This window comes from Coccomyxa subellipsoidea, assembly GCF_000258705.1.
Source record: "Coccomyxa subellipsoidea C-169, whole genome shotgun sequence".
Lineage (NCBI taxonomy): Eukaryota > Viridiplantae > Chlorophyta > Trebouxiophyceae > Coccomyxaceae > Coccomyxa > Coccomyxa subellipsoidea.
Window position 1 is genome coordinate 1,248,010 of NW_005178028.1, and position 23,068 is coordinate 1,271,077.

The 23,068-nt window shown below is 53.2% G+C and overlaps 1 protein-coding gene across 1 annotated transcript; it reads left to right on the top strand.

Annotated features, from left to right (window-relative positions):
- Positions 1 to 465: 465 nt before the first annotated feature.
- On the top strand, positions 466 to 22,296 carry COCSUDRAFT_67435 (hypothetical protein; the record flags this gene model as incomplete). The annotated part of the gene is made up of 48 exons (XM_005645078.1): positions 466 to 592; positions 809 to 957; positions 1,072 to 1,252; positions 1,705 to 1,835; positions 1,997 to 2,210; positions 2,372 to 2,542; positions 2,782 to 2,943; positions 3,122 to 3,228; positions 3,347 to 3,492; positions 3,678 to 3,951; positions 4,083 to 4,319; positions 4,587 to 4,772; positions 5,729 to 5,905; positions 6,196 to 6,385; positions 6,590 to 6,756; positions 6,895 to 7,011; positions 7,317 to 7,497; positions 7,690 to 7,826; positions 8,093 to 8,256; positions 8,513 to 8,684; positions 8,971 to 9,123; positions 9,251 to 9,376; positions 9,644 to 9,829; positions 10,102 to 10,179; positions 10,426 to 10,465; positions 10,759 to 10,882; positions 11,086 to 11,326; positions 11,684 to 11,838; positions 12,259 to 12,437; positions 12,748 to 12,766; positions 12,871 to 12,964; positions 13,206 to 13,391; positions 13,720 to 13,923; positions 14,346 to 14,564; positions 14,903 to 15,041; positions 15,314 to 15,565; positions 15,814 to 16,006; positions 16,280 to 16,877; positions 17,234 to 17,377; positions 17,679 to 17,860; positions 18,257 to 18,524; positions 18,749 to 18,829; positions 19,131 to 19,352; positions 19,716 to 19,922; positions 20,235 to 20,471; positions 20,816 to 20,931; positions 21,382 to 21,574; positions 21,974 to 22,296. 48 exons carry the CDS (start codon positions 466 to 468, stop codon positions 22,094 to 22,096), a joined length of 8,349 nt encoding a protein of 2,782 aa, XP_005645135.1. The 3' UTR covers positions 22,097 to 22,296.
- Positions 22,297 to 23,068: the final 772 nt, after the last annotated feature.

Sequence of the window (23,068 nt, forward strand, 5' to 3'; positions counted from 1 at the left end):
TGACATCATGCAATACGTCAGTCAGTCATGCCAGATGCAGACCAAAGGATGTCTTGATCAAATCCACCCTTAACTTTGTGAAAATGCACCAGCTGTGGATTGTGCAATTTTGGGAGTCTGTCTCTTGTCAGCCGCTACTCTCGTCAACAAGAGGATTCTGAGTTGATGCCATGGACAACCACACAACATGAGTTTCTAGGACAGAGCAGCTCTACGTCTCATAATTTCAAGCTGGAAAAAACCGAATCACGCTGTAAGGCTTATTAGAGGCCAGGCGCTTTGGCTGAGGACCCACAGATCGACGGATCGCATGCCTGTCTGGCTTCGCAAAGTTTCTTGGAAAGACACTGGTGGCATGCATTTGCTGTCTGAAATAATTGGACGAAGCCTTCTGTAGCAATACACGTACTAAATACATGCGGCATGCTTTCGCGGAGCCTTTGACAGATCAAAAGGCAGAGCCAGATGCAGTCAGACGAGGACGAACAGGAGGAAAGTACCAGAGCAACACCACAGAACGCAAGGCCAAGCTATGCCTTCATCGCTGTGTTCTCCATCCTGCTCGTAGCCTTCACAAACCCGAGCTTGACAGGTGAGAAGTGACAAGCAGACATTGACACCCCACCTGCGCCTGACGATCTAGCATTCTTGCTGCAAATATATGCCAAAGAGCAGCAGATCGCTGACTTCCTCCATACAGGTCTATGCTACTTGTGCGTCTTCTTCACTTGGGGAGCGCTGTGTGTCATACGGCTTGGCACCAGCGCTGGCCGAGCAAGCTCACTGGCAGTTTGGGGGGCTGTCGCAGCCATCTCCACGCTGCTGCTCATCGTGCAGGCTGCTGTTCAGCTGCTGTTCTTCATTGGCAATGATGCATGGGCCAGTGACCTGAGAACCAAGGAAATCCTGGAGCTTGTTGGCTGCCCCAAGGCGCTCAGTGGGCTTGATCTCTTCCTGGTGAGGCCTGCCAGGCAGCTCAGCTGGGACACTGGCATCATGCTTAATTGCTTGAATGGAATAGGATCACCAAAGCAGCAACACATGTGGCATGATGCTGTTTGGTGCTGGCAGGATCTGTTTCCGCCGCTGTTCGCGCTTGTGGCAGCTTCAGCAGAGGTGAATGCAGCCAGGGGTGCTGTGACGGGGCAGCAGATGGGGTTGACAATGCCTAGACTGCGGCAGAGCATGGCCAGCCTGGCAAACTTGGATAGCACAGGCAGCCAGGTGTACTATGCGCTCATGTGGGCAGCAGGTGATCACCTACCCACACCCACAGCGCATGCAACCTTAGGCGTCATGCAAATGCCATTGTCCTGCTTGTCCTTAGCATGCACGCAGTTGCACATGCATGTATGTGTGCAATAGTGCTCCATGGCATGTACATCATTTCTTGATTTCAGGGTGTTGGGGATGTCAGGTTACAGCAATGCGGGAGTGCTAGCGGCTGTGGCACTGGCAGTGGTTGCACTTCTGTGGCCTGCTGTCCTTGCGTGGCCATACCAGCTCATCATACTCTGTCAGCTGTGGAGATGGTCTCTTGGAAGGGAGAGCAGCAGCGTCAGCAACACTGCCTGCCATGCCCTGCAGACCTACTGTGGTGTGCAACTTTTTCACCTTTGGCTTGTGCAGCACATTTGATTGTAATCACATCTGTCCGGACATGGAGAGTGCATGTGATCTCTGACCATAATATCACAAGTGCAGGGGCGCACATTTCAGTGCTGTACCTGTGGCAGATCACCATACTGCGCGCTAGTGTCCTGCAGAGCCCTGCAATGTGGCTGGGTCTCTTTGTCATATCCGACAGCAGCCCCTTGTATGACCTCATCCCACAGGTCCGCTTTTGCATCCCTCTCCTGTTGCATGATGGACCAAGATTCGCCCAATGTCTCACATTCTGCATGCGACATGACTCCCGCATGTGGACCGATATTCAGGATGGACCTGTCACGAAAATGTCAACACAAGTACACTAACACTCTCTGAAAACTTGCAGGTGGTCCAACTTGCAGCACTGCACATTCTTTTTGCTGCTCTGGGTTTCTACTACAACAACATGAAGCAGCGAGTCGGAGATGACAGCATTGACCTGCGGCAAGATGGTGGAGCATATATTTCTGTCAGCAATGGAAGCCCTGCCCAAACCCCTGGGGCAGGGGAATCAAGCGGGCCCTCTGGACCCTTCAACGTGAGGAGGGGTGCACTACCAGGTGAGGACGGCATGCACACCATCCAACCAAGGTCCTTCAGCAACGAGCGCTTAAGTCATGCATTTCCATTGAATGATTTAAGGTATGCTTAGCGCGTGACAAAGTGTGGGACGAGACCATGGGCATTGCAAATTTCATCAAGGATGAAATTTGAACTACAGGGATTCGGCCAACCACAAGCCTGGAGGAGTTCTTTGGGGACACAGACTTGTTGGAGCTCACAAGCCAGATAGAGCTGGCAAAGCAGCTCAGGGAGGGAAGGGGCGCGCACAACCCCTCCAATGGAGCTCGTTACTCAGAGGAAGGCTTCACTGAGGAGCCCGGCCATGCAGGTGAAGACTCTTTGTTTCTGCGGCAGTATCTACATTGAGGGCTATCCTAGCATTTGCATTTGCTGTTCTATGCATGGCAATGGCAGATTCTCCTCTGCAGTTTTCCCTCTGCGGCAGTACTTATTTGAGGACTATCCTTCTCAATGCCTTGCTACTCTGTGCATTGGCTAGAAACTTCATCTGGAAAGAGGGCGTATTCATGCGCCCTGTAGATTTTTTGTAATGGTGGGATGCTGCAGGGCATGGTGGCAGGCCCGGCATAGGGACTCTGATTGACATCCTGCTGCCTTTGGCAGCGGGGGCCACAGTGCATGCAATTGAAAAGATGACCTCGTTTCCCAGCATCCCAGCTGTTGCCCTCTGCCTCTTCAGCTTGGTGGAGCCCTCCTGCCTGAGTACTGGTGAGTCCACCCTCAAATGGCATGCGTGGCAGATTTCCGCATACGGCTAATCTCTGCATGCAGCCACACCCAGCTAAAACACGCCCTGCGGACAAATTTATGTAGAATGTATTGATGCACATGTCTTGTGTCGTTGCAGCTTGTCTCTTGATTGGGCTCTGGGTGCTCTTGGCACCAGATGCTTGGGGGAGGCACGCCTTCATGGCAGCTTCCAGGCCTCTCGCAGCGCTCTTTGTGCTGTGGCATCTGTCTGTATACGTCGCGACATCGATCGGGTCTTTAGCGGTATGAGCCTGCCTCTTCTTGCAATATTGTATGTTTTCTTCTTGCACACCCCCAGAAAGAGCATGCTGGCCCAATAAGAATTTCACAAGATTGAGCAATTAAGTCTTGGTTTGGCCAGGCTCTGCCAGATTTGGTGCGCAGCATTGGCGCGTATGTCCTTGCCAGCCCGCCTCCATTGTTCCTGCCACTAGGCGCCCAGCTCATGACAGCCATCACACTGCTGGGCCTGGCTCGCTCCAGCGCCATCCATGCGCAACATAAGAGGTGAGCATCATTTTGTCGTTCTAGATGACCCACCTGTACACTCTTGGCTATTCAATGTTCCTTCTATGATGAGATGGTAATTTAGGTAATGTATATCAATTGAAATGAGGTTATCAGCAGGTTAGCGGACTTCCCCCACAAAAAAATTCAGTTGAGTGCTGATGTTCCCCAATGTGGCTGAACAGGCGGAACTTCAACAGGGAAGCAGAGCTGGGAATAGGCACATCCCAGGAGCCGCTGCTGGGCCAGACAAGGTCAGCCCCTCAGCGCATGCAGTCCCTGCAGGGAAACAGCGCCGCAGCAGCCGGCTCATTTGGCGCGGTGCTGCCCCGGAGGCTCGGCCGCCGGTCATCGTTCAGGGAAGAAGTCTCCGGGCGATCCCCCAGAGATAATAGCCTGAACAATGACACTGTGCTGGATATTCGGGAGGCCGGCCCATCCTCGGTGGCAGACTCACAGGTTGGCTGCACTCATCAATTGTAAAGACCATCAAATTACAGCTTTCCAGGCATGCGTTTGGCATACATTGATGCGACACAACAGCAAGGGAATAATTGAAATTTGTGTAAGATGAGCACATGGCTATGCAGGAGACATTTGACTATGAGATGGATGCTGGGAGCGCGTGGGCGGTGCTGGGGCTTTCCACAGTGCACGCATCGTTCTACCTCGGCTTGCTGCTGCTTCCTGTTGGCCTCTTTGTGGTGGGAGTGTCAGAGTACAACCTGCTGCATGCCGGATATTTGGTTCAGCTCATGGCGTACCTCCTCACCACCACCGCGCGGCTTGAGCCCTCCATTGATTCTGCCATCATCGTCGCTGCCCAGGTGATTTTCTGCTACAGAGATGTGGGCCCTGCAGCACAGAAGTGTGTAGAGAATATCCATGCTCTTGGCACATCGTGAACAAGTGAAACTTGGGATAAGGGCCCCCTGGGCCAAAGGAAGAGGGGCGTCCAGCCCCTTCAAAGAGACATACCTCCTGACTGTGTAGAGATGATAGCCATGTTGGGCCTTATGGGATCAAGGGTTGGAAGAAGGTGGTTGGGTTGGGTAGCAGGTGATTGGCATCTGACAGGTTAATGTGCCATGCAGCACAACATTTTGCGCGCCTATGCGTCACTGCACCTGGCGCTGATGTCAGTTGCGATAGTCAGCAGCCTGCCAGCAATGGGCAACCACCTGCACAAGCTCGTGCCGCAGGACTGGCTGCAGAGCCTGGGCCTGTGGAGCCCCTCCGTCGGCCACAGCATTGTCCCTGTGCTCTGCCTCCTGTTGCTGGTAGCAACACAATTGTTATTGTTCCCAGACATTCCTAAGAGTATCTTTTCTGCTTTCTCTGCCCTCTGTCAGCCACAGCATTGTCCCTGTGCTCTGCCTCCTGTTGCTGGTGAGCAGCACAATTGTTATTGTTCCCAGACATTTCTAAGAGTGTCTTTTCTGCTTTCTCTGCCCTCTGTCAGCCACAGCATTGTCCCTGTGCTCTGCCTCCTGTTGCTGGTAAGCAACAAAATTGTTATTGTTCCCAGACACTCCTAAGAGTATCTTTTCTGCTTTCTCTGCCCTCTGTCAGCAACAGCATTGTCCCTGTGCTGTTCCTCCTGATGCTGGTACGCGACACAGTACTTACTTTTTCAGACATTCCTAAGAGTGTCTTTTCTGCTTTTTCTGCCCTCTGTCAGCAATAGAATTGTCCCTGTTCTCTGCCTCCTGTTGGTGGTACGTGACACAAAGTATTAGCCCCAAACATGCCTTCAGAGTGTCTTGTGAGTTTCTCTGCTTCAAAATTGCTGTGCTGTTGCCGATCATCATCACCATAGCTGATCGATCTCTAAGGAAATTGTGCTCAGCGCTCCCGTTGATAGCAATCTGATACATTTTAGTATTCCAAGACATGCCCCATAGTGATTCTGACCTGCCTGGTGCAATCCTCTCTGGAAGCAGGGTGGAAGGTGGATGCATTGTTGTCTTCAATAAAGCATGCTTCCATCTATCACCAGAATTTTATTGGTGCTGTTGTATAATCTCCCGTTGCTTCAGATCTGATGAAGCAGACGGCTCGGGATACAGTCGGTGTCCAGGACATACCCTTTGCCTAGGGAGACAGCTGATCTGTTCGGCGAAGAGGTTTGTGATTGTTGAATGCACTGTCTGCTGTCCAATTGCTGGGATGTCACTGAGATGAAAAAACAGATGACATAGTGAGAGTGCTCAGCCCTGATCTGGTGGATATGCAGGCGACTGTTCACAGGAGCCTGGGGAATTGGCTGCATCTGCAAAGCGCTATGGGGGTTCAGCTGAGCTTGCGGCGCGGCAGTGACCACGCAGTACAGGGCGCCATGGGCTTCCCATCGGCGCTGCTGTGGAGCAGCCGAGGCTTCATCTCCTTTGGCTCTCTCATCATTGCTCTGCAGGTTCAAATGGTCCACACATCTCCCTTGCCATTGCAACACCTGTCCAGAGGCCATGTGTGCGGAGAATGTCACAATTAAGCTCAAGATGACCTTGACAGAACATGCACGGGTTCAGATACCACCTATCCTGCCCAGGTACTTTGAATCAAAATATGGTGGCCTGGGGACTAAAAATAATGCACGCTGTGCGGAACGTCCAAGTAGCGACTGTCATTCTCATGAATCCTTGTCCTAGTGGTCACAAATGGAAGGTGCAGCATTTTCTGATTTTGCTTTTGGGCTCTGCGCAGGGCTATGTGTTCTTGCTGCTCAGAAGCAACCCCAGCCTCCTGGGACTGGGTTATCTGGGGCTCTGCATAGCCATTTTCCTGAACCCGCCGCTGAGAGGAGAGTTTGAGGAGAGGGATGAGATGGGCAGAGTGGTGGAGGGACCAGGGTCCACAGTCACAAAGATCTACAGGGGCTGCTGGTCCGCTGCAGGTGATCATGAGAGCCCTGCTCAATATGGTATTTTGTGTATTGGTAACAGTACCTGTCTGTCTGTGCTTACACCGAAGGCTTGATGGTTGGAGTTTGTCAAGCCCAATCTTTGATAGAAAGATAGTACGGCTAGCTGTGGCTTATTATCAGGAGCATGAGAATTTTTGAAGGTTGTGAGTAAGAAGATTCTCTTGTAAAATGCAGGGCACCATCATTTCATCACCATGAAGGGCGGCAGGCCATCACGCTGGCTGCCCCTGTCCCTGCTGGCCTTCTTCGCCGCCGTTGAATTCGCCACTCAGTACCTCTTCATCGCCACAAACTTTGCCGAGATCACCGGGATCCCAGATGCTGCCCTGCACTTCATTGAGGTCCGGCTAATTAGCAACATCTCCACGTGAATGCAAGAGCTTTCACTGCCCTGTTGAGCTCTTAAACGCTGTCGGCATACTTGCCGTGGCATGCAAGGAAAGCTCTGTCACCTCACTTCAGTCATGGATGGTGCACAGGACGTTGTGGGAATCAACACAGAGCACAAGGGGCTCTCAGTGAGGCTGCTCCGCTCTGCCTCCCTGCTGGGAATGATGCACCTCTACAGGTTTGGCTTTGTCGTGGGCGTCCTTCAGGTACTTTTTTGCCCCATTGCCCTCTCCTTCAATTCCTGCAAGCTGATTCAAAGCTGTATAGCCAGTGCTTGGACCTTATTCTGTTGGGATGATATATATTGCAACCATGACAATTTGTCCGGCAGAATCAATATGTGATTAGCCTGTACCTTCTTCTGTTTTTTCAGAAGTCGGGCCTGGCCTGTGCCATGCGTGCATGCTGAGAGGTACAAGCAGTAGTCATTGGTGATTGAAGCGTTGGCCCACGAGCAGAACACAGAGCAGAGCACTACTCGGCTTCACATGAGGTGTTTTGTGGCTGCCAGGCCCAGCATGAGAGGGGCAGCTTGAGCCCAGCAGAGCAGGAGCAGAGGAATCTGCAAGCGCAGCGCGGCATCTTTGCTTTGGTCGCCCGCTTCTTCATCCTGCACTCCTCCAAGATTGTGGCCCTCATGCTGTTCTGGGCAGCCATGCAGCGGCCTGGTGGCTTTGGCTGGGTCCTCACAGGTGAGCACATATCCTGCATTCAAGAAAGATGTCATTGTGAGCTGATCTGCATGCATGCATGCCCTCCACTAGTGCAAGCCATGCGACTGAACAATTCTGGCACATACATGATATCGATGAAAAAGTAGCGTCAAAATGCCAGTAGTTGTTGCTTTTAAAATCATTCAAAGCAAATGTTGCTTGGCAATGCAGTGGGCCTGGTATTGCTGTCGCCTGTTCTTGGCGGCCCCAAGGCGACAGAGGGCAGCAGGTGGCTGCTGATGCACCTGTCCACGCTGGCAGCCATCCTGGTGACTGCCACCTGGATGCTGACTCAGTACGCCATGCAGGTGAAATGCTTTCAATTTGACAGAGGACGCCCATTCAGAACGGCACGCAATTTGACAAATATGGTCCCTTGCGGTGTTGATTATATATGTTTTCTACCTCACGGAGCCCGTTCTGAATACCCGTCTTCTGACACTGCCTCTCATGCATGGGTCCTGTCTTGCAGAAATGAGCGTGAGCAACTAATACTTGTGTGCGCATAGATACTTACACTACTCAGATTATGGCGCAATCAAGATGATATGACAAATCTCTTGCTTGTGTACAGGTGGGGTGGATCTGTGACAGAGCGGGTCCGCCAGATGGGCTGCCAGCGAGGGTGGTGGGGTATCTGGGGCTGCTCTCATGCAGCAGCGGTGAAAGTCTTGAAGCCCTGCTGCGCGTAAAGTGCCTGGTGCTCATTGCCATCACCCTCAAACGCCGGTCTCTCAGGTAAACATGCTATACTTGCCATCAGTTTCGTCAATGAGTCACAAGTAGCGCCTCATGTATAAGATGCCTCTTCTTCCCTGCAAAATGCTAATTAGATAGTCTTAATTGCTATCATGTGCCATGCTTGTCTGCTTCTTCTGAGACCATGGCTCACCCTGGTGTTATTATTGGTATCTGCCGATCGCACGTGTTGCTGCACTCCCATTCCTTATTTGCGCTGCTTGGACCAGAAATTAAGTTGAATTTTTTCCTGCAGGTGGCACAAGCACCTTCCTGAAGCTGTCAAGAGGGCAGGCGCGCCAAGCTCGCAGTGCTGCCTGTTCTGGACGCCTTCGGACGCTGAGCTGGCAGAGGACAGCGCCTCCCACAGCCTCTGGACCCGCGTCCGCAACTCTGCCCTGGGCCGCTCTGTGCGCCTCGCTGTCAAGGTACTAACCCCTCACATAATACTTACACATCTCCAACACCATCCATGCAAGCCTGCAAATCTTCTCTTTGGAGCGGTGCTCTGTCTGTTTCTATCATTAAAGGGATCTTTAGCTTTCCTGTGGATTCTGATGTGTGCTGGATGTAGTATAGCCCACACTCTCTCCTGTGCCTTACCAGTGTCGGGTAGGACACACTCACCTGGGGTAGGACAGACTCTCACACTGGATTCTACACACAAACAAACCCAACCAGCCCAGGCTTGATAGCAGCGTTTGGGGCGTGCAGGATTTGGTGAAGCAGATGCAGGACGGCAGCCAGCGCATTCTGCAAGCCATGGACTGGCCGGCAACAGCAGCCGGCAGCGGCCGCCGCAGCCCCGTTGACCGAGAGGGCTCCTTTTCACCAGCCCAACCTAGACAATCGAAGCAGAGTCCTGAGGTTGGCACTCCTTCCCCTGAAGAAATTGCATGCATGCATGCATTCTCATGGCATACCTTGATACTTTCAAGATACTTTAAGGGAGGTTCGGCTAAGGGGTTATTTCTGAGGGATAATGCACTGACAGGTGAGGGAGAGTTCTGAAGAGGCCAGCAGGTCGCTGCTATGGCGCATACTGGATGTCAACCGCTGGATGCGTCAGCTGCACAAGGTCCGACTGGCACTGCAGGACTGGGCAGAGCGCTTCTGGCAGGTACTACTGCATGCCCCACATCTCCTTCCCTGAGACATGGAAGCTCATTGGAAGTACCATGATGATGAGATGGTGTCTGCCCTGTCTTTGCATGCGAGAAGGTCCCTCCCTGGCAAGATATTGCTAAGGGATGTTTTGCTGAACGGCGTGCTTCCTTGCCCTACATTCACTAACATTTTGTAGACAGAAGGGTAGAAGTATGTAGTAGTAAGGTATAGAAGTGTGGTTATGACACCTGGCATTAACAACCGGGGGTTTGTGTCGCAGGATTGGGGTATGGATGTGACGATGGGAGCGTTGCTTCTGGCAGCGTTTTTCTCCATCAACATCCTTTCCCTGGTCTATCTGGCCATGATAGCCATTGGAATGGCTGTGCCTTCACAGCCTCGGCGCCTCATCTGGCGCTTCTGTGCTCTGCCGCTGCTGGCAATCCTGCTCATCGCGCAGTACTCTGTCTTTATTGGACTGCCGCCTCCGTTTGACCAGAACGGGTACCTCTGGAGCTTCTTTGGAGGGACTGGGAACAGACAGAGTGCTTGGGGCGGGAGGCGACACCACGACTCAGATGCTTCTGTCAAGGCAAGCCATGCAAAGTTTGATTACCTGCTGAAATTGCAGGCTTGTTCACGTATTAGCCTGCAAGCATTCATTGCGTTGCATCTTTGAGCTTCAATATGAGGCACATTATTACTGTCAGACCTGAGGTGGGGTGTTTTTGGCAGCAGGACTGGCTAGGATATGGGCATGTTGACCCTGCTGCGCTATGGGCCCTCTTCTTGTCATTCGCCACCAGCGTCGTCCAGGTAACAATCTACTCACCATGCAGAAGCGTGCAATTTCCTATTAGAACCCCCTGCATGCAGAATCTACTTACTGTGCAGAAGCGTGCAAATTTTGATGACAACCCCCTGCATTTAGTGCAATGTAGTCCTGCAGCTTGGACGTCATCAATTCCAAGCCAAAAGCTGTCCTCTCTTTCCCTGCAGGTGCACCATGATCTTTGGCACCACAGCCAACTTGGTAGGCAGTACTCGTGGTATCAACCACAGGAGGGACTCCTGACAGCGCCTTCGTCATCAATGGCTTCAGGTGTGGACTTCTTCCTTCTACAGGCATGCCAATCGGGTTGCATAAAACGATACTCTCCTCTCAGAGTTTTCTGGATACATATGAGTAAAAATAGTTTTAGCCGAGTAGCCCATGCTGATGGGGGTCGGCACCGTGCCCACCTTTGATTGGGTCTTGCTTGGACCTGGCCAGTGCAACAAGGGATACGATTTTGGCAGCCTGTCATTGCAGGGTTCTGCACACGAACCTTCCATCTTGGCAGGAAAAGCGTGTAATATAATAGATTTATCCAGCTTGGTGTGGCATTATTGCAGGCAGTCAGCTGGGACAGAGGTCGGGTGGCGCCAGCTGGCAGCACAGCAATGTATGGGCACCCATGGAGTACGAGGCCATGGCAACCTGGAGCTGGATAGACTGGATGAGGTTCATGTTCTACAGGTCTGCTACTCCTCATCACCATCTCTTTGATATCCAAGAATGTGTTAGCTGTGTCTAATTTTCAAAGATGTCCAATGCTAATGTATCGCACACCACCATGCATTCACCGAGAGCCCTGCCCGGAACTCTACCTAATCTGCATGCCTCGAATGGCAGTTGGCTTCCTTTAGCATGTCTCAATATGGAAATTTGTTGCGCTGCAGGCATTACACAGATGTGGTGCTAGTGGCGGTGGTGGCTCTGTGCACGCTGGAGAATGATGTGATCCACGCTGCCTACCTGGCCATCGCACTGCTGCTCTTCAGGAGGCGCGACGTTCTGAGGACTGAGCGGCAGGCGCTGTTCCGATGGCTGCCCCTGTACAACTTTGCAGTCATGCTGCTGACTCTCCTGTACCAGAGCCCCTTCGAGGACATATGGGGCCACTCGCTGGGGCCCAGCCTGGTAAGACACTCCCTCTCATGTATGTATGCATGCATGCATGCACCCATGCAAGAAGCAATCGGGATCATGAACGCAATACGGTACTTCGGGAGAGGCCTTATGCCCACAACTTGTAACTGTTCATTGGATTTTTGACAATTCTTAGTTTGTGCAAGCTCTTCTCATATAAGGTCCTTGCATGTGTGTTGCCCTGCATTGATGATTGTGCAGGACAACCCAAGGCTTTCCTCCTCTGTTGGATGCCCAGAAACTGCAGCATTTACTTCAGAGCCTTTCTCCTCTCTTCAAGGGCCAGAAATCCTTCCGTCAATTTTTTCAAAATTGAGTTGGCCAGAAGAATGTGTTTCTGTCTGGCAGGGGTGCAATGTGGCGCATGTTCTGGGGCTGTACAAGATGTCTGGAGCGAGAGGGGCTGCCTTCTCTCTGACGTATCGCGGCGCACTGGCGGACATGATGCTGTGGGCCATCTTCAGGCTACAGACACGCGTCTTCTCTTCCAACACCTATGACAGGTGAGTTTTATTCATGTGTGCCAGCCCTTCGTCCCTCTCACCCGGCGGCTCCTCCTATCACTCCAACCCTTTGATGCATTACAGACACCGCGGTTCCCGACCGGTCAAGGTGCAGTTTTGATTGCCATGAGCCCTTCGCTTGCAGTGAGTCCCTTTGCACACCAGTAGTAGGTTGCACAAACTCTAATGTGCATGAGATACAGATTATGTTTGTCATGAGCCCTTTGCTGATCTCCAGTCCCTCTGTGCAATAGCAATGGACTGCATGCTGTGGGATGCCTTTACTCCCAAAGAGTAGCAGTAGATTACAGGCTGTGGAGAACCACTCACATGCACCGGTGTGGGTGTGGGTGGAAACTCTAAGTTCTGAATATGACTGTTCATACATTTTTGGACCCTGAAACCCCCTGGAACGTGCAGGGTGATGCGCATAGTGGCAAGGGAGCAGGCGGAGGAGCTGCGCAGCCGGGAGGCCAGGCGCCTGCAGCAGCAGAGCGAACAGGCAGCCGCCGCGCTGGAGCACTCGGGGCTCAGGAAGCTGCGCGCCATGCGCCTGGCACAGCTCAAGGCAAGCTTTACTGCCTCTCCATCAAGTTTTGGTCTGTGGCGCAGACTTTTGAGTGGTTTATTATGACCAAAATAAAGCTTTTCACAAGTTACACCGTGATCGAGCATGATTAATGGAAATGGTCTGAATGCTAGGGTACAATTGCTAGAAATGGTTAGCAAGAATCGAATTTTAGGGGCTTCTCCCTTCTTGAAAGAAAGCTCATCCTTGCCTGTGAGTATGCACGGTTATATCCAAGCGCAGATGTGCAGGGCTGTGACGTTATTGAAATGCTGCTGCTCAGGCGGGAGTGACTAGGAAGGGTGGCCTGCTCGGATTGGATTCGTCATTGCTGGATGCAGACCATGAGCACAGCGGCTGGTGAGTGGCCTGTCCGCGAAGCTGACTTCATTTCTTCTTGATGAATTTGTTGGTGCCAGCACAAGAATGACATTCGCCGCCTAATCTGATTTGTACGTGCTCAGGGTGGATGCCATGAAGGGTCTGCTTGGGGACACGGCCCAGGGTAAGGGCAAGGCATCTCAGCAGAAAGATGACACTGACCGCCCAAGGAATCTGGTATGCCCGTGCACCCTGCTTTTTACTAGGTTGCAGCCCGACATGCAAAGTACGGGCTCGCCTGTTTAAATCAAGCACGACAACATGCAAAATTCTGGCGCACGGATTGCTTTTGAGTCTGCAACTTTATCTGAATTGTCAGATTGATCCAGCTGATGTGCTGCTCGGTGCGAGGACTTTCAATGAGTGTCCAGGTTGAGTTGACTCTTCTCATCTAAGGCAGCTGCTGTGCTGTGCGCAGCTGAGGGAGAACGCAGAGCAGTACAGCGGTAGGCCCCAATCGGGTGCTCCACGGAAATCCTTTGACTGGCTGGCGCTGCTGCGCATGCGCTGGCGGCGGGACGACAAGGAGAGCATCGTCTGCTACTTCCTGTTCATGGCGCTGTATGTGTCGGACTTCAGCGGCCTCGCCCTCGTCTTCCCGGTCGTGCTGTACTGCTACGCCCTGCTCGCGCAGCCACCTGCGCGCACCTTCTGGCAGGCAAGTCATTGTCCCTTGTCTGCTTGCCTCTGCCAAAGATATATACCAGCATGCGGACACGTTGGCGTGATGGCAAAGAGCTCAGTACAGATACCGAAACATTCATGCTAACCATGCCGACCCCAACAAAGCTCAGTGTACCATGAGGAAGATGGCACACAGCTCGGTGTGCTTGCCGTGCAACAAAATGACGCGAGATTTGCACTGGTCCAGTGCTCACCCGATGTGAATTTTAGAGGAAAAACAATTGAGTAGTGTGCTGAAATGCCCGCAGATAATGCTGGTGTTCACGGAGAGCATCCTGATAGCGCAGTACGTGTATCAGATCCCCAGCCGCCTGCACTGCTCCGCCGTCACTGCGCGCGTGCGCGCGCTGGCCGAGGAGGCCGGCCTGCACGGCAACGCGTTACGCGGCGTTCCCATCTTCTGCGTCTACCTCGCCACCCTCATGCACACCTACAGCCTCGCGCGTCAGAAGGTACCTGTCTTGCAAAAATCGATGCAGCTATCGCGGAACTATGCGACATAGCAGAATGGGGCTTTCATGCTCGAGCTTGTGCGATTGTCCTTGCCGACCCTCATGCACACCTACAGCTTGTTTGCCAGAAGGTGCCTGTCTCTGCAAGACTTTATGCAGCCTGGTGGCAATTCTCCCTTGCTATTCGCTACCATATCACCGCAATTCCTGTGTTGGAATGGAGTGCAATCCATGCTGAGAGAGGAATCTCCTGTGATGCAAAAGAATGCAATCTATGCGGAGTAGAGATCAAAAGGAGCAATGTTGAGAAGCTCCGCTCACTGCATGATTGTATGGCATGCAGTGAGCAGACATAGGTGCACATGCTCCTTTTTGCTTGTCAGCTATCGGACTCTTAGGAATGTGTGCATTCTCGGACGCAGGTGCCTGCAAGGGAGCTGCTGCAGAGGCGGCGCTCCTCGATCACATCACCCAGGGGTCCGGTCGATGTCCAGTCAGCGCAGCCGGGAGAGGAGAGTGCTGACGTGGAGGCGGGCCGGCAGGGCAGAGGCGCAGGCTTGCACACACGCAGGAGCGCTCTTGGGGCACATCCTGCAGGGTGGACCCAGGGGGAGCCCCAGCTCAGTGATGCCACTGGATTGGTGCGCCAATTCTTGCGCATCATATCCATACAAACCTGCAGACGGGGTCCACAGTCTGCAGGTCTCTGGAACCTACTGTGATCTGTGGGACTTCCTGTGAGCTTTGGGCTTGTCAAAGCCATATGCTGGCTCCTTTGAACAGGAAAGGGCCCTGAGAGAAGGCACTTCTTGAAGTGCCAACTGTGACATGCATATCTCCAAAAACCCATCAAGGACTGGGGCTTCCAGCTCGTGGCTGGCTCATGTGACGGAGACTGGCATGATTGAAGGGCAGTAGCAAATCCACATATTTTCCCATGGGTGCAGGGTGTAATTTGACTTACCTTTGGGTTGGGCAGGTGATACGGAAGTGGCTGCTACGGCTGTGGCGAGCGGCGGTGGGAGCGGTTCTGCACGTGTGGGAGTTCCTGCGCCGGATCTGCTCAAGCGCTGAGCGGCCCCTGCACTTCCTCAAGGTCCAGATCAGCGTGCAGCCTGGTAAAACTTTATGCCCCCTTCCTGCTCTTATGCACTTGTACTCGTATCCATTGCCAACAGAAAACACCCCCGATTCGCCCTCTGCGGCTTCTGATGCAGGGCAGGCATGACGAGGACATTTTGAACGCTGCGTGCTGAAACATTCTCACTGCCAAACCAATGGGCGGTTATGTGTGCTGACACCAAGTCTCCAGAGTGCAGCCTGTCAATTATAAGTCGGTATTGTGATTGCGTCCACGAAATTTACAGTATATGTACGCTGTGCTCGCCAGGCCAGAAGGAGTACTTTGAGGCGGCAGCTGGGCAGGAGGCGTTGGTGGGAACCGTGCAGGACATTCTGGACATGTACAGGGATCATGACATCGCCGCAGAGTTCCGGCAGAGGGAGATGCGGCGTCGGGAGGTCTCGCCTGAGCAGACCGCGCCCCCTGCCAGCGCGCACCTCGAGACTGACGCCGGCTGGTTTGACGCTCCAAGGAGTGGATCGGCGCAGCTTGTTGAGGATGAGCCTGGACCTTCTGCAGGTGTGCCTGAAATTTTCATAGAGCCATGCCAATTCTGACATCTCCCTGCCAGAGATTGGAAAGGCTTCTCACGACTGACTGATCTGCAGGGAATGTCTACTGATGTCTGATTTCTTCCTGGCCTTGGATTACTGCTCATCAATCACTGCAAGAAATGCTCGGAAAGACTGGTCGCATGCATGGATTTGGCAGCTTGCATTGCTCTCAATTATTGACTTAATGACTGTACTTGTACTTGCAATATACAGGGCCAAAGCAGCCAGCATGGCTGCACAGCGAGAACATCAACCTGGCAACCATTGGCCCACTGAAGGTGGTGATGAATGAGATGCTGGATGAGTCATTGCCCGAGCGCGTATCCGCTCTCCTGGAGGTCATTCCGCTGCGCAGCACGCCTGCTAATACCTGGGGCCTCTCCTCTGTGGAGGGCTCTCCCATCCGGTGCGAATCTTGTCTCTTCGCTCTTTGCTCCTGTGGAAGCTTGCATGTGAGCATAACGGAAACTTTTTACCATACTGGGACAAAAGTATTACTCTGATTATTTTTGACTTACAGACATGTTGTGGGACATGCCTCAAAACCCCACCCAATGCAGCTCCATTTAATAGATCATCTCGAGTGAACAGTGTTGCTCGCCAGACGGGGATCCCTCATGATGCAGCTGACTGTTACGCAAAAGCAATGACAGAATTTCCACTCTTGTGATTGCTTCAGGTCGCTGAAGCCAGCAAAGCATGCCGGGCTGACGCTGCTCCGCCATAAGGCGGCAGCGCAGAGGCAGGCCCTCTGTCAACCCTCCACAGATTGGCCGAGCGGGGCACCGTCAGCCTCCCAGCAGAGCTGCGGTGCTCAGCCAAGGCAATTCCCGCCTCCCCTGGAAGTCACAGAGGGAGCCGATAGTGACAGCGAGTCTGGGGTGGAAGAGCGGACCACAGGCACTGCTTCCCGGCTCGCCAGCTTTCCACTGCCGGACAGCCCGGATATTGACGGCCCCGGCGCCGGCCGATACAGCGAGGACTCCGTAGCTGCGAGCGCAAATTGGGCAGGGCAGAAATCAGGCTCCAGGGAGTGGCCTCGCAGCGGCTTCGACGAAGGAGCTGCCACCGAGAATGGAGGCAGCGGGGGGTCGGGGCAGAGTGGAGGGCAGCGGGGGGCCTTTGGTGGGGCTGCGAGGGGACTGACAGGGGGGTTCACTCCAGGAACGCTGGCGATTGAGGATGTGGAGTGGCATGGGCGGATTGAGCAGGATTGGTATGCCGCTACGGCGCTGGTGGACCTTCTCTCCTTCATCTATGTTGCTGTCTTCTACCAGGTAATCTTCTCGACTGTTATTGTCATTTCCCCCAGCTTTCACTGCCCCAAAGGTCCTCTGCTGCTATAGTATCGAGCTGGATTGTGCTGCATCAGCGTCATAGCCTCATAAAGTCCTCACAGGAGTGATCAATGCTCTGCTGAAATCTCGTGTCAACCGCATGTCTATACTGTTTACTGGTACAGTCTGTTCCTCCAAGAGGCAAGGTGCGTCCACAGACAAGCTGCGGGTAAAGGCTGCCACGCATCCTTGGACTCGCCAGATCCAAGCAAGACCCAGTCGACCCTGGACACAGTGCTCAGTATTTATACCCGCCAGCAGTGGCCAAATGTTAAGTGCTTTTAATGTGACTGCAGGCTGTGGTGACGAGTGCGCGGACGCTGGCGGACATAACGGATGAGCGGGTGGTGCCGGTGGACTACCTGGGCGTGCTCATGCTGCTCTTCCTGCTACTTGTGCTGGACCGCCTCTTCTACACCCTCGGCCTGCACCTCGGCAAGGTGCCCCTCAATGCAATCTCTTTGTGAAAACGTCATTGGGGTTTCATATGGACTCTGATTTGGGCGCACGCTCGATTGGTAAAGCCAATCAGCCACTGGCAAGTCCCAGCTTTTGGCAGCCTTGAAGTGCAGCTTTCCTGCAGGCGGCCTTCCATTCTAGCAGACCCTGAGCACAAATACTAACATAACTCAACAGCTTGTGTCTGCATGACTGTCGGTATATATGTTTGTAATGATTTGTGGTCAAAGCATTATAGGAAGTGTGTATAAGACCTATGAACCTTTCTTTTGTTGGATACAGGCGTTGCTGCTGTGGACTCAAATGGTGCTGTTCTACTGGTACACCATGGTGCTCTTCTGGAGCCCAGCCACCAGCACAGGCGCTAAGCTGCACCTGCGCGTCCTCATGGCCATCAAGTCCCTCTCCTTCACCTTCTCCGCGCTCCAGCTGCGCAACGGCTACCCGCCCCCCGCCTCCTACAGGTGTGCTCGCCTGCTTTAAACTGGCCATATTTATGACCAGCTCGAGCAAATAGTTGCAGAGCCCTCCAAGCATGCATGCATGCATTTGCTTATTCACTTGGATGAAAATGTGCAATTGCATTTGCACTGAGGTGCACCTTTCTGGCAGATCCCATTTGTACACTTCACAACAGGCTTGCAATAGACACATTAAAGTTGTGCAATGTTATGCGGCATCCTTTCTTGATTCAGGATCAGGGGGATATCAAAAAGATATTCATAGTATGCCCGTATTTTATCGAATATTCCTCTGCCAGCAACATAAATAGGGTATGACCGAGAGTATACAACTAGGTGACTAAGGTCGTGAACATTTGTTAAGATGGTCATGAAATGGGTTCTTCTCCTGCGGCGCAGGGGCGGCCGGGGCCGGCACGCGTTCGTATTCGCGCGGCATGTGAACAATTTCGGCACGATGGCATTCCACGTATTCCAGGTGATCCCTTTTCTGTATGAGCTGCGCGAGCTGCTGGACTGGTCCTGCACAGCCACCTCGCTGACGCTGTTCGACTGGCTCAAGCTGGAGGACATTTCCATCTCGCTGTTCTTCGTGACGGTCTCCCGCCAGAACCGGCAGCGCCACCGCCTCGGCGAGCGTCAGCCACGCTACATCAAGTTCTTCCAGGTCTGCACAAAGAATATCTGCATGCCTTCGGTTGCATGACACATCAGTCCTGTCGGTCCTGTTGCGTCTGTGTCCTCATCAGTCCAACAATATCATCATGTTTTGAAGTTCCAGCAGTGCTGTGGGTGCATTCCTTGACATGCTCTCCTCTCAATCCATCTTTCCGTCCTATGCATGTGATTATTTCCTCACTGCGATGCCTTTTAAACTGGGTGTTGGTGCAGGGTACGCTGCTGTTCCTGGGCCTGCTGCTGCTGCTGTGGGTGCCCCTGCTGGTCTTCTCCTCCGGCAACCCCACCTACCAGGTCAGAAACCTCTTACTGCTCATCATCTATTATACTTCAAAGGTCCAGCATGTTGCGTGAGGCATCCTGAATCACTGGTTCTCTCATACAGGATTCCTCTTGTAAACTGCTTGGCATATAAAGGTCCCGTCCATGATGTGCTTTCAATAGAGCATTTGGCGCTAAGTTTCTGCATATGGCCGACACTCGAGAATCCTGTGCCTGATCAAATCTTCAAATCCTGCATGGTCTGCCCCTTCTTACAAGAGAAGGACGATTGCTAATATGACGACTCAAACCCCTTTTCATGCGACCAACACAGGTGCCCGAGGTTCTGTCGTTCTCATTCAATGCGACGCTCGGGACGGCCGTCGGCGCGGCGGCTGCGGCGGGGCAGCAGGGGCCGAGGGAGAGCGTGAGCTTCCCGCTCTTCAGTGCCGGCGAGCGGCGCAGCCAGGCGCCCTGGGCCGGCAGCGGCAGCCTCCCTCCCAGCATGCAGGAGGCCTACACTCCCAGCCAGGTCCAGCTGCTCTGCGCTGCCGAGGTGCTGCGCACTGCACTCCCCATCCCAACGCATGGTCAGGCAGCCGTTCAGGCGTGACAAGAGTGGCCTCTGAAGGCGCTGTGTTCCACCCCAACGGCCCTTGGTGATTCTCTTTGCCTGCCACACGGGGCCTTCTCCTAGGCTGTGCGTGGATGTGAGAACTTGCAGAAGTATGGCGGTTTGCCAAGCACAGCAAACCACCGCACTACCATAGTGCTCAATATCTCGACATGCAGCTGGCATGGGCAGATGATTGGGGCAAGATCTTTGTGTATATATCACAGTTGCCTGGCTGCCAGGGAGCGTTCAAGTACATTCTTATCACGGATTGGGAGGAAGTGAGCGTTTGTGTGCAATTCGCAGGACTCGGACCGCTTCTGGCGGGTGACGCCGCCGGCGCGTCAGTCGCTGGAGCGCATGCTGGGGGAGTCAGATGCTGAGCTAGCGCTGAGCTGGGCGATCGTTCGCAACGCGCCCCTTGAGAGCAAGCACGGGGGGCCCCTGTGCCAGGGCACGCGCCAGATCGCGCTGGCCGGCGGCTCCAGGGACGCCATCCTAGACGTGCTCCAGGTGCCAGCTCTGGCGCATCTTTGCAGTCACTTCTTTCTACAGTGAATGATTTGAGATATCCCGTGGATGTCTCAAGCCGGCCGCTGTCTATCCTCTATTCTTGGCCAGTTTACTGTTGCACAGCAAAAGGGCACAAGGATAAAGGTCTCGCCATGACCATTCATTGTGGCACAGCAGCACGAATGGACAATCCCTTGAACATTCTGCGGCGGCCATTGCTTATTGGACACCGTAGCAGGATGATCTTGCGTAAATATGCTGCAATGAGGATGAGGGATATGCATGAAAGTGTGGGATGCCTGCATCTGCAAGGGGAGGGGGACGTGCGCGGCGCTGGAGTCGACGGCGTTCCCAAACGGCACGGAGGTGACTAACGCGACTCAGCCGGGGGCGCGGGGCTCGCGGGGACTGTACGGCCTGTTCTGGCAGCTGCGCGGCGGCGAGTGCAGCGTGCGCACCGACTTTGGGCTGCAGGACACATCTCCCGGCAGCGCGCTCGGCCAGAGCCTCGCCTGCGACCTCGGCATCCAGGGCGGCAACATCACCAAGGTGAAACCACTTCTCCCTTTCATGAGGAAGAGTGTTTGACTGTGCAACGTCAGGCACTGGATGTGGTAATGAGTGAGGAGGCAGGGCGTGCAATGCGCACAGGCAGCATGAGGAAAGATGGGAGCCATCCGCCTGCACACCGTCAAGTGTGATGCTCTTGGTTCAGCCATGGACCCTGAAGCCGCTGTGGGATGTGGGAAGCACTGTATCTTAGATGAATATGCTTGCTGCGCAAGCGCAGCACCAACAAGAACCCCAATCTCCATAAAGCGCCAGCGTGTCGAGGTCAAGCTTTGGGCACAAAGCAACATTGAAGAACGTCTGATGAGTTTTTGTGCGCGCAGGGGGAGGAGGTGTGGTGGCGGCTGAACTGCACGGTCATCGACGCGCATGAGCGGCCTGTGAACAGCACTGGCATGGGGTTGTCCTCCTGCGCTGACAGCATGGCGGACGGGCCTCGGTGAGTCACCTGACACCTGCCACTCAATTCTTTTACTGAAGCTTGCCCATGAGAAAAACTAGACTGCTCATATACTCTGCAGAGAGGCCTCCTAGGCAATGTGACGTCCTAACAATAATTTTGGGCTGGTACAACTGCTGATGGCCACTTGACTGCCCTGACAGCGAGAAGCTTGATCAGATGGATTGGTGCCGTGCAAATACCTGCTGCCACATTGCGGCACTTCACTTGTGTTTTCAGGCCCCATAGGAGATCTGGCATCTTTGCCTTGCTGGTCCTTGACAACCCCTCCCTCTCAAGTTTGCCCATGGGCACAGTGGAAATGGGTCCCCATTCTGCAGAGAGGCACTTGAGGTTCTGTTCTAATTATTTTCTTGGGCGGATCCAATCGGTCTGGACCACTTTCCTGCCATTCCAGAGGGAGCTTACAAACACTTATGATGGGGCCAGGGTGGTCGCGGTGTTGGAGCGGGTGCAGGGGGGGATAATAGGGCAGACACTGTCCAGCTTTGGCATCACGGGCCTCTACATCACGTTTGTGTTTGGCATTGGGCGCTTCCTCCGCTTCTCCACGCAGAACGCTCGCATGCGCATCCAGTACGAAGACCTGCCCACCACCCAGCGCCTGGTCGCCCTCTGCCAGGTGCGCTGCCAGATAGATAATGTCCTCAGATAATATGTGTCACTTTCTTCTTGCTTGCGGCTTGACCTGCAATACATGAAGTTCGAAGGAGTCTGTCTTGTACGAGGCAGAGGTACAGAGGCAGGCCTTGGTTGTGCGGAGGATTGTAATCGTACCTTGCCAAGGCTTGGAAGTAATTGTTTTAGAAAAATCCTCGATCTCAAGGAGCATGCAGCAGCAATGCCAGTCACTCTGGATACTGACTGGTATTACAGTGATGAGTTGCCAGCTCGTGCGATCTGGCTTAGAAATCGAAGGTGTCAACAGAATTTCCTTTGTAACTCGGTGAGAGACAGACAGGACGCATCTGCCAGCAAAACACAAGGCTGAATCTGATTGTTAGCCGCTCCATGCTTGCAGGACATCTACATTGCGCGGGCTGAGGGGGAGCTTGAGTTGGAGGAGGAGCTGTATTGGGCCCTTGTCAACATCTACCGCTCTCCAGCCGTCATGTTTGAGCTCACAAAAAGGAAGGTGGCTTGAGAGGGATTCTGCCTGTCGTGTTCATGCAATTGTCTGTGATGCAGTTCAGTCGATGTTTATTCAGTGTGGCAGCTGCCCTCGTCATGAACTTGGTCGTTATCTCACAATAGCAGCCGCCGCAGTATTGACTGAACCAAATAAGGAGGGATTTTCAATTTCCGGGTTGCAATCAAAATGTATTGTTATTACACGCTTATTCCAGCCCTCAGGGCCCCTTTGGCCCCGGCTGGCGGGGGGCGGTACAAATACTGAGCACCGTGCCCACGGTTGATTGGGTCTTGCTTGGATCTGGTGAGTCCAACAATGGGTAGGAATTTGGCAGCCTTTACATGCAGCTTGTCTGCAGACGCACCTTGCCTTCGCAGGAAAAGCGTGATGATAATTATGCCAGCCCTCAGGGCTAGGTGCGTTGCACAACCTCTCAATACCCCCTTCCAATCTTCCCTGTCTTGGCATTTCTCCACCAATGGCATGTCAATCCTATAGGAACCAGGTCATCCCTCACACAATCATTCCAGGTTTTGACAGGCCTGCCTTTTCTCCCAGATACTTGTACAGTATCAAACATCAACTGTTTTGGTAGCCTGTCTTCCTGCATCCTTGCCACGTGACCAATTCATCTGACTCAGTGAGCCGCCTTTACTTGAGCAGATCAGCAAAACGTATGACTGCAACATTTCTCTCTACAGACGAGCTCGAGTGCATTCGAGTGCTGGCAGTGTAACATGTTAGCGAGAAGGCAGAGGCAAATTGCAAAACCCCTCCTGAGATAAAAGCATTGCCGTATCGGCCGCGCTTTGGTGTCACCGGCAGATTTTGTTGAAGTGCCACTTTGATATGGGGGGGGAGGCGCATTTGTGATCAAATTAAGACACAATATATTATGATGCTATGTAGGTTGGCTTGGCCAGAAAGGAATATAGAATGGGATTCTTTTTAGTTGTTGTATGTTTCGAGCCACAGACTTTGGCT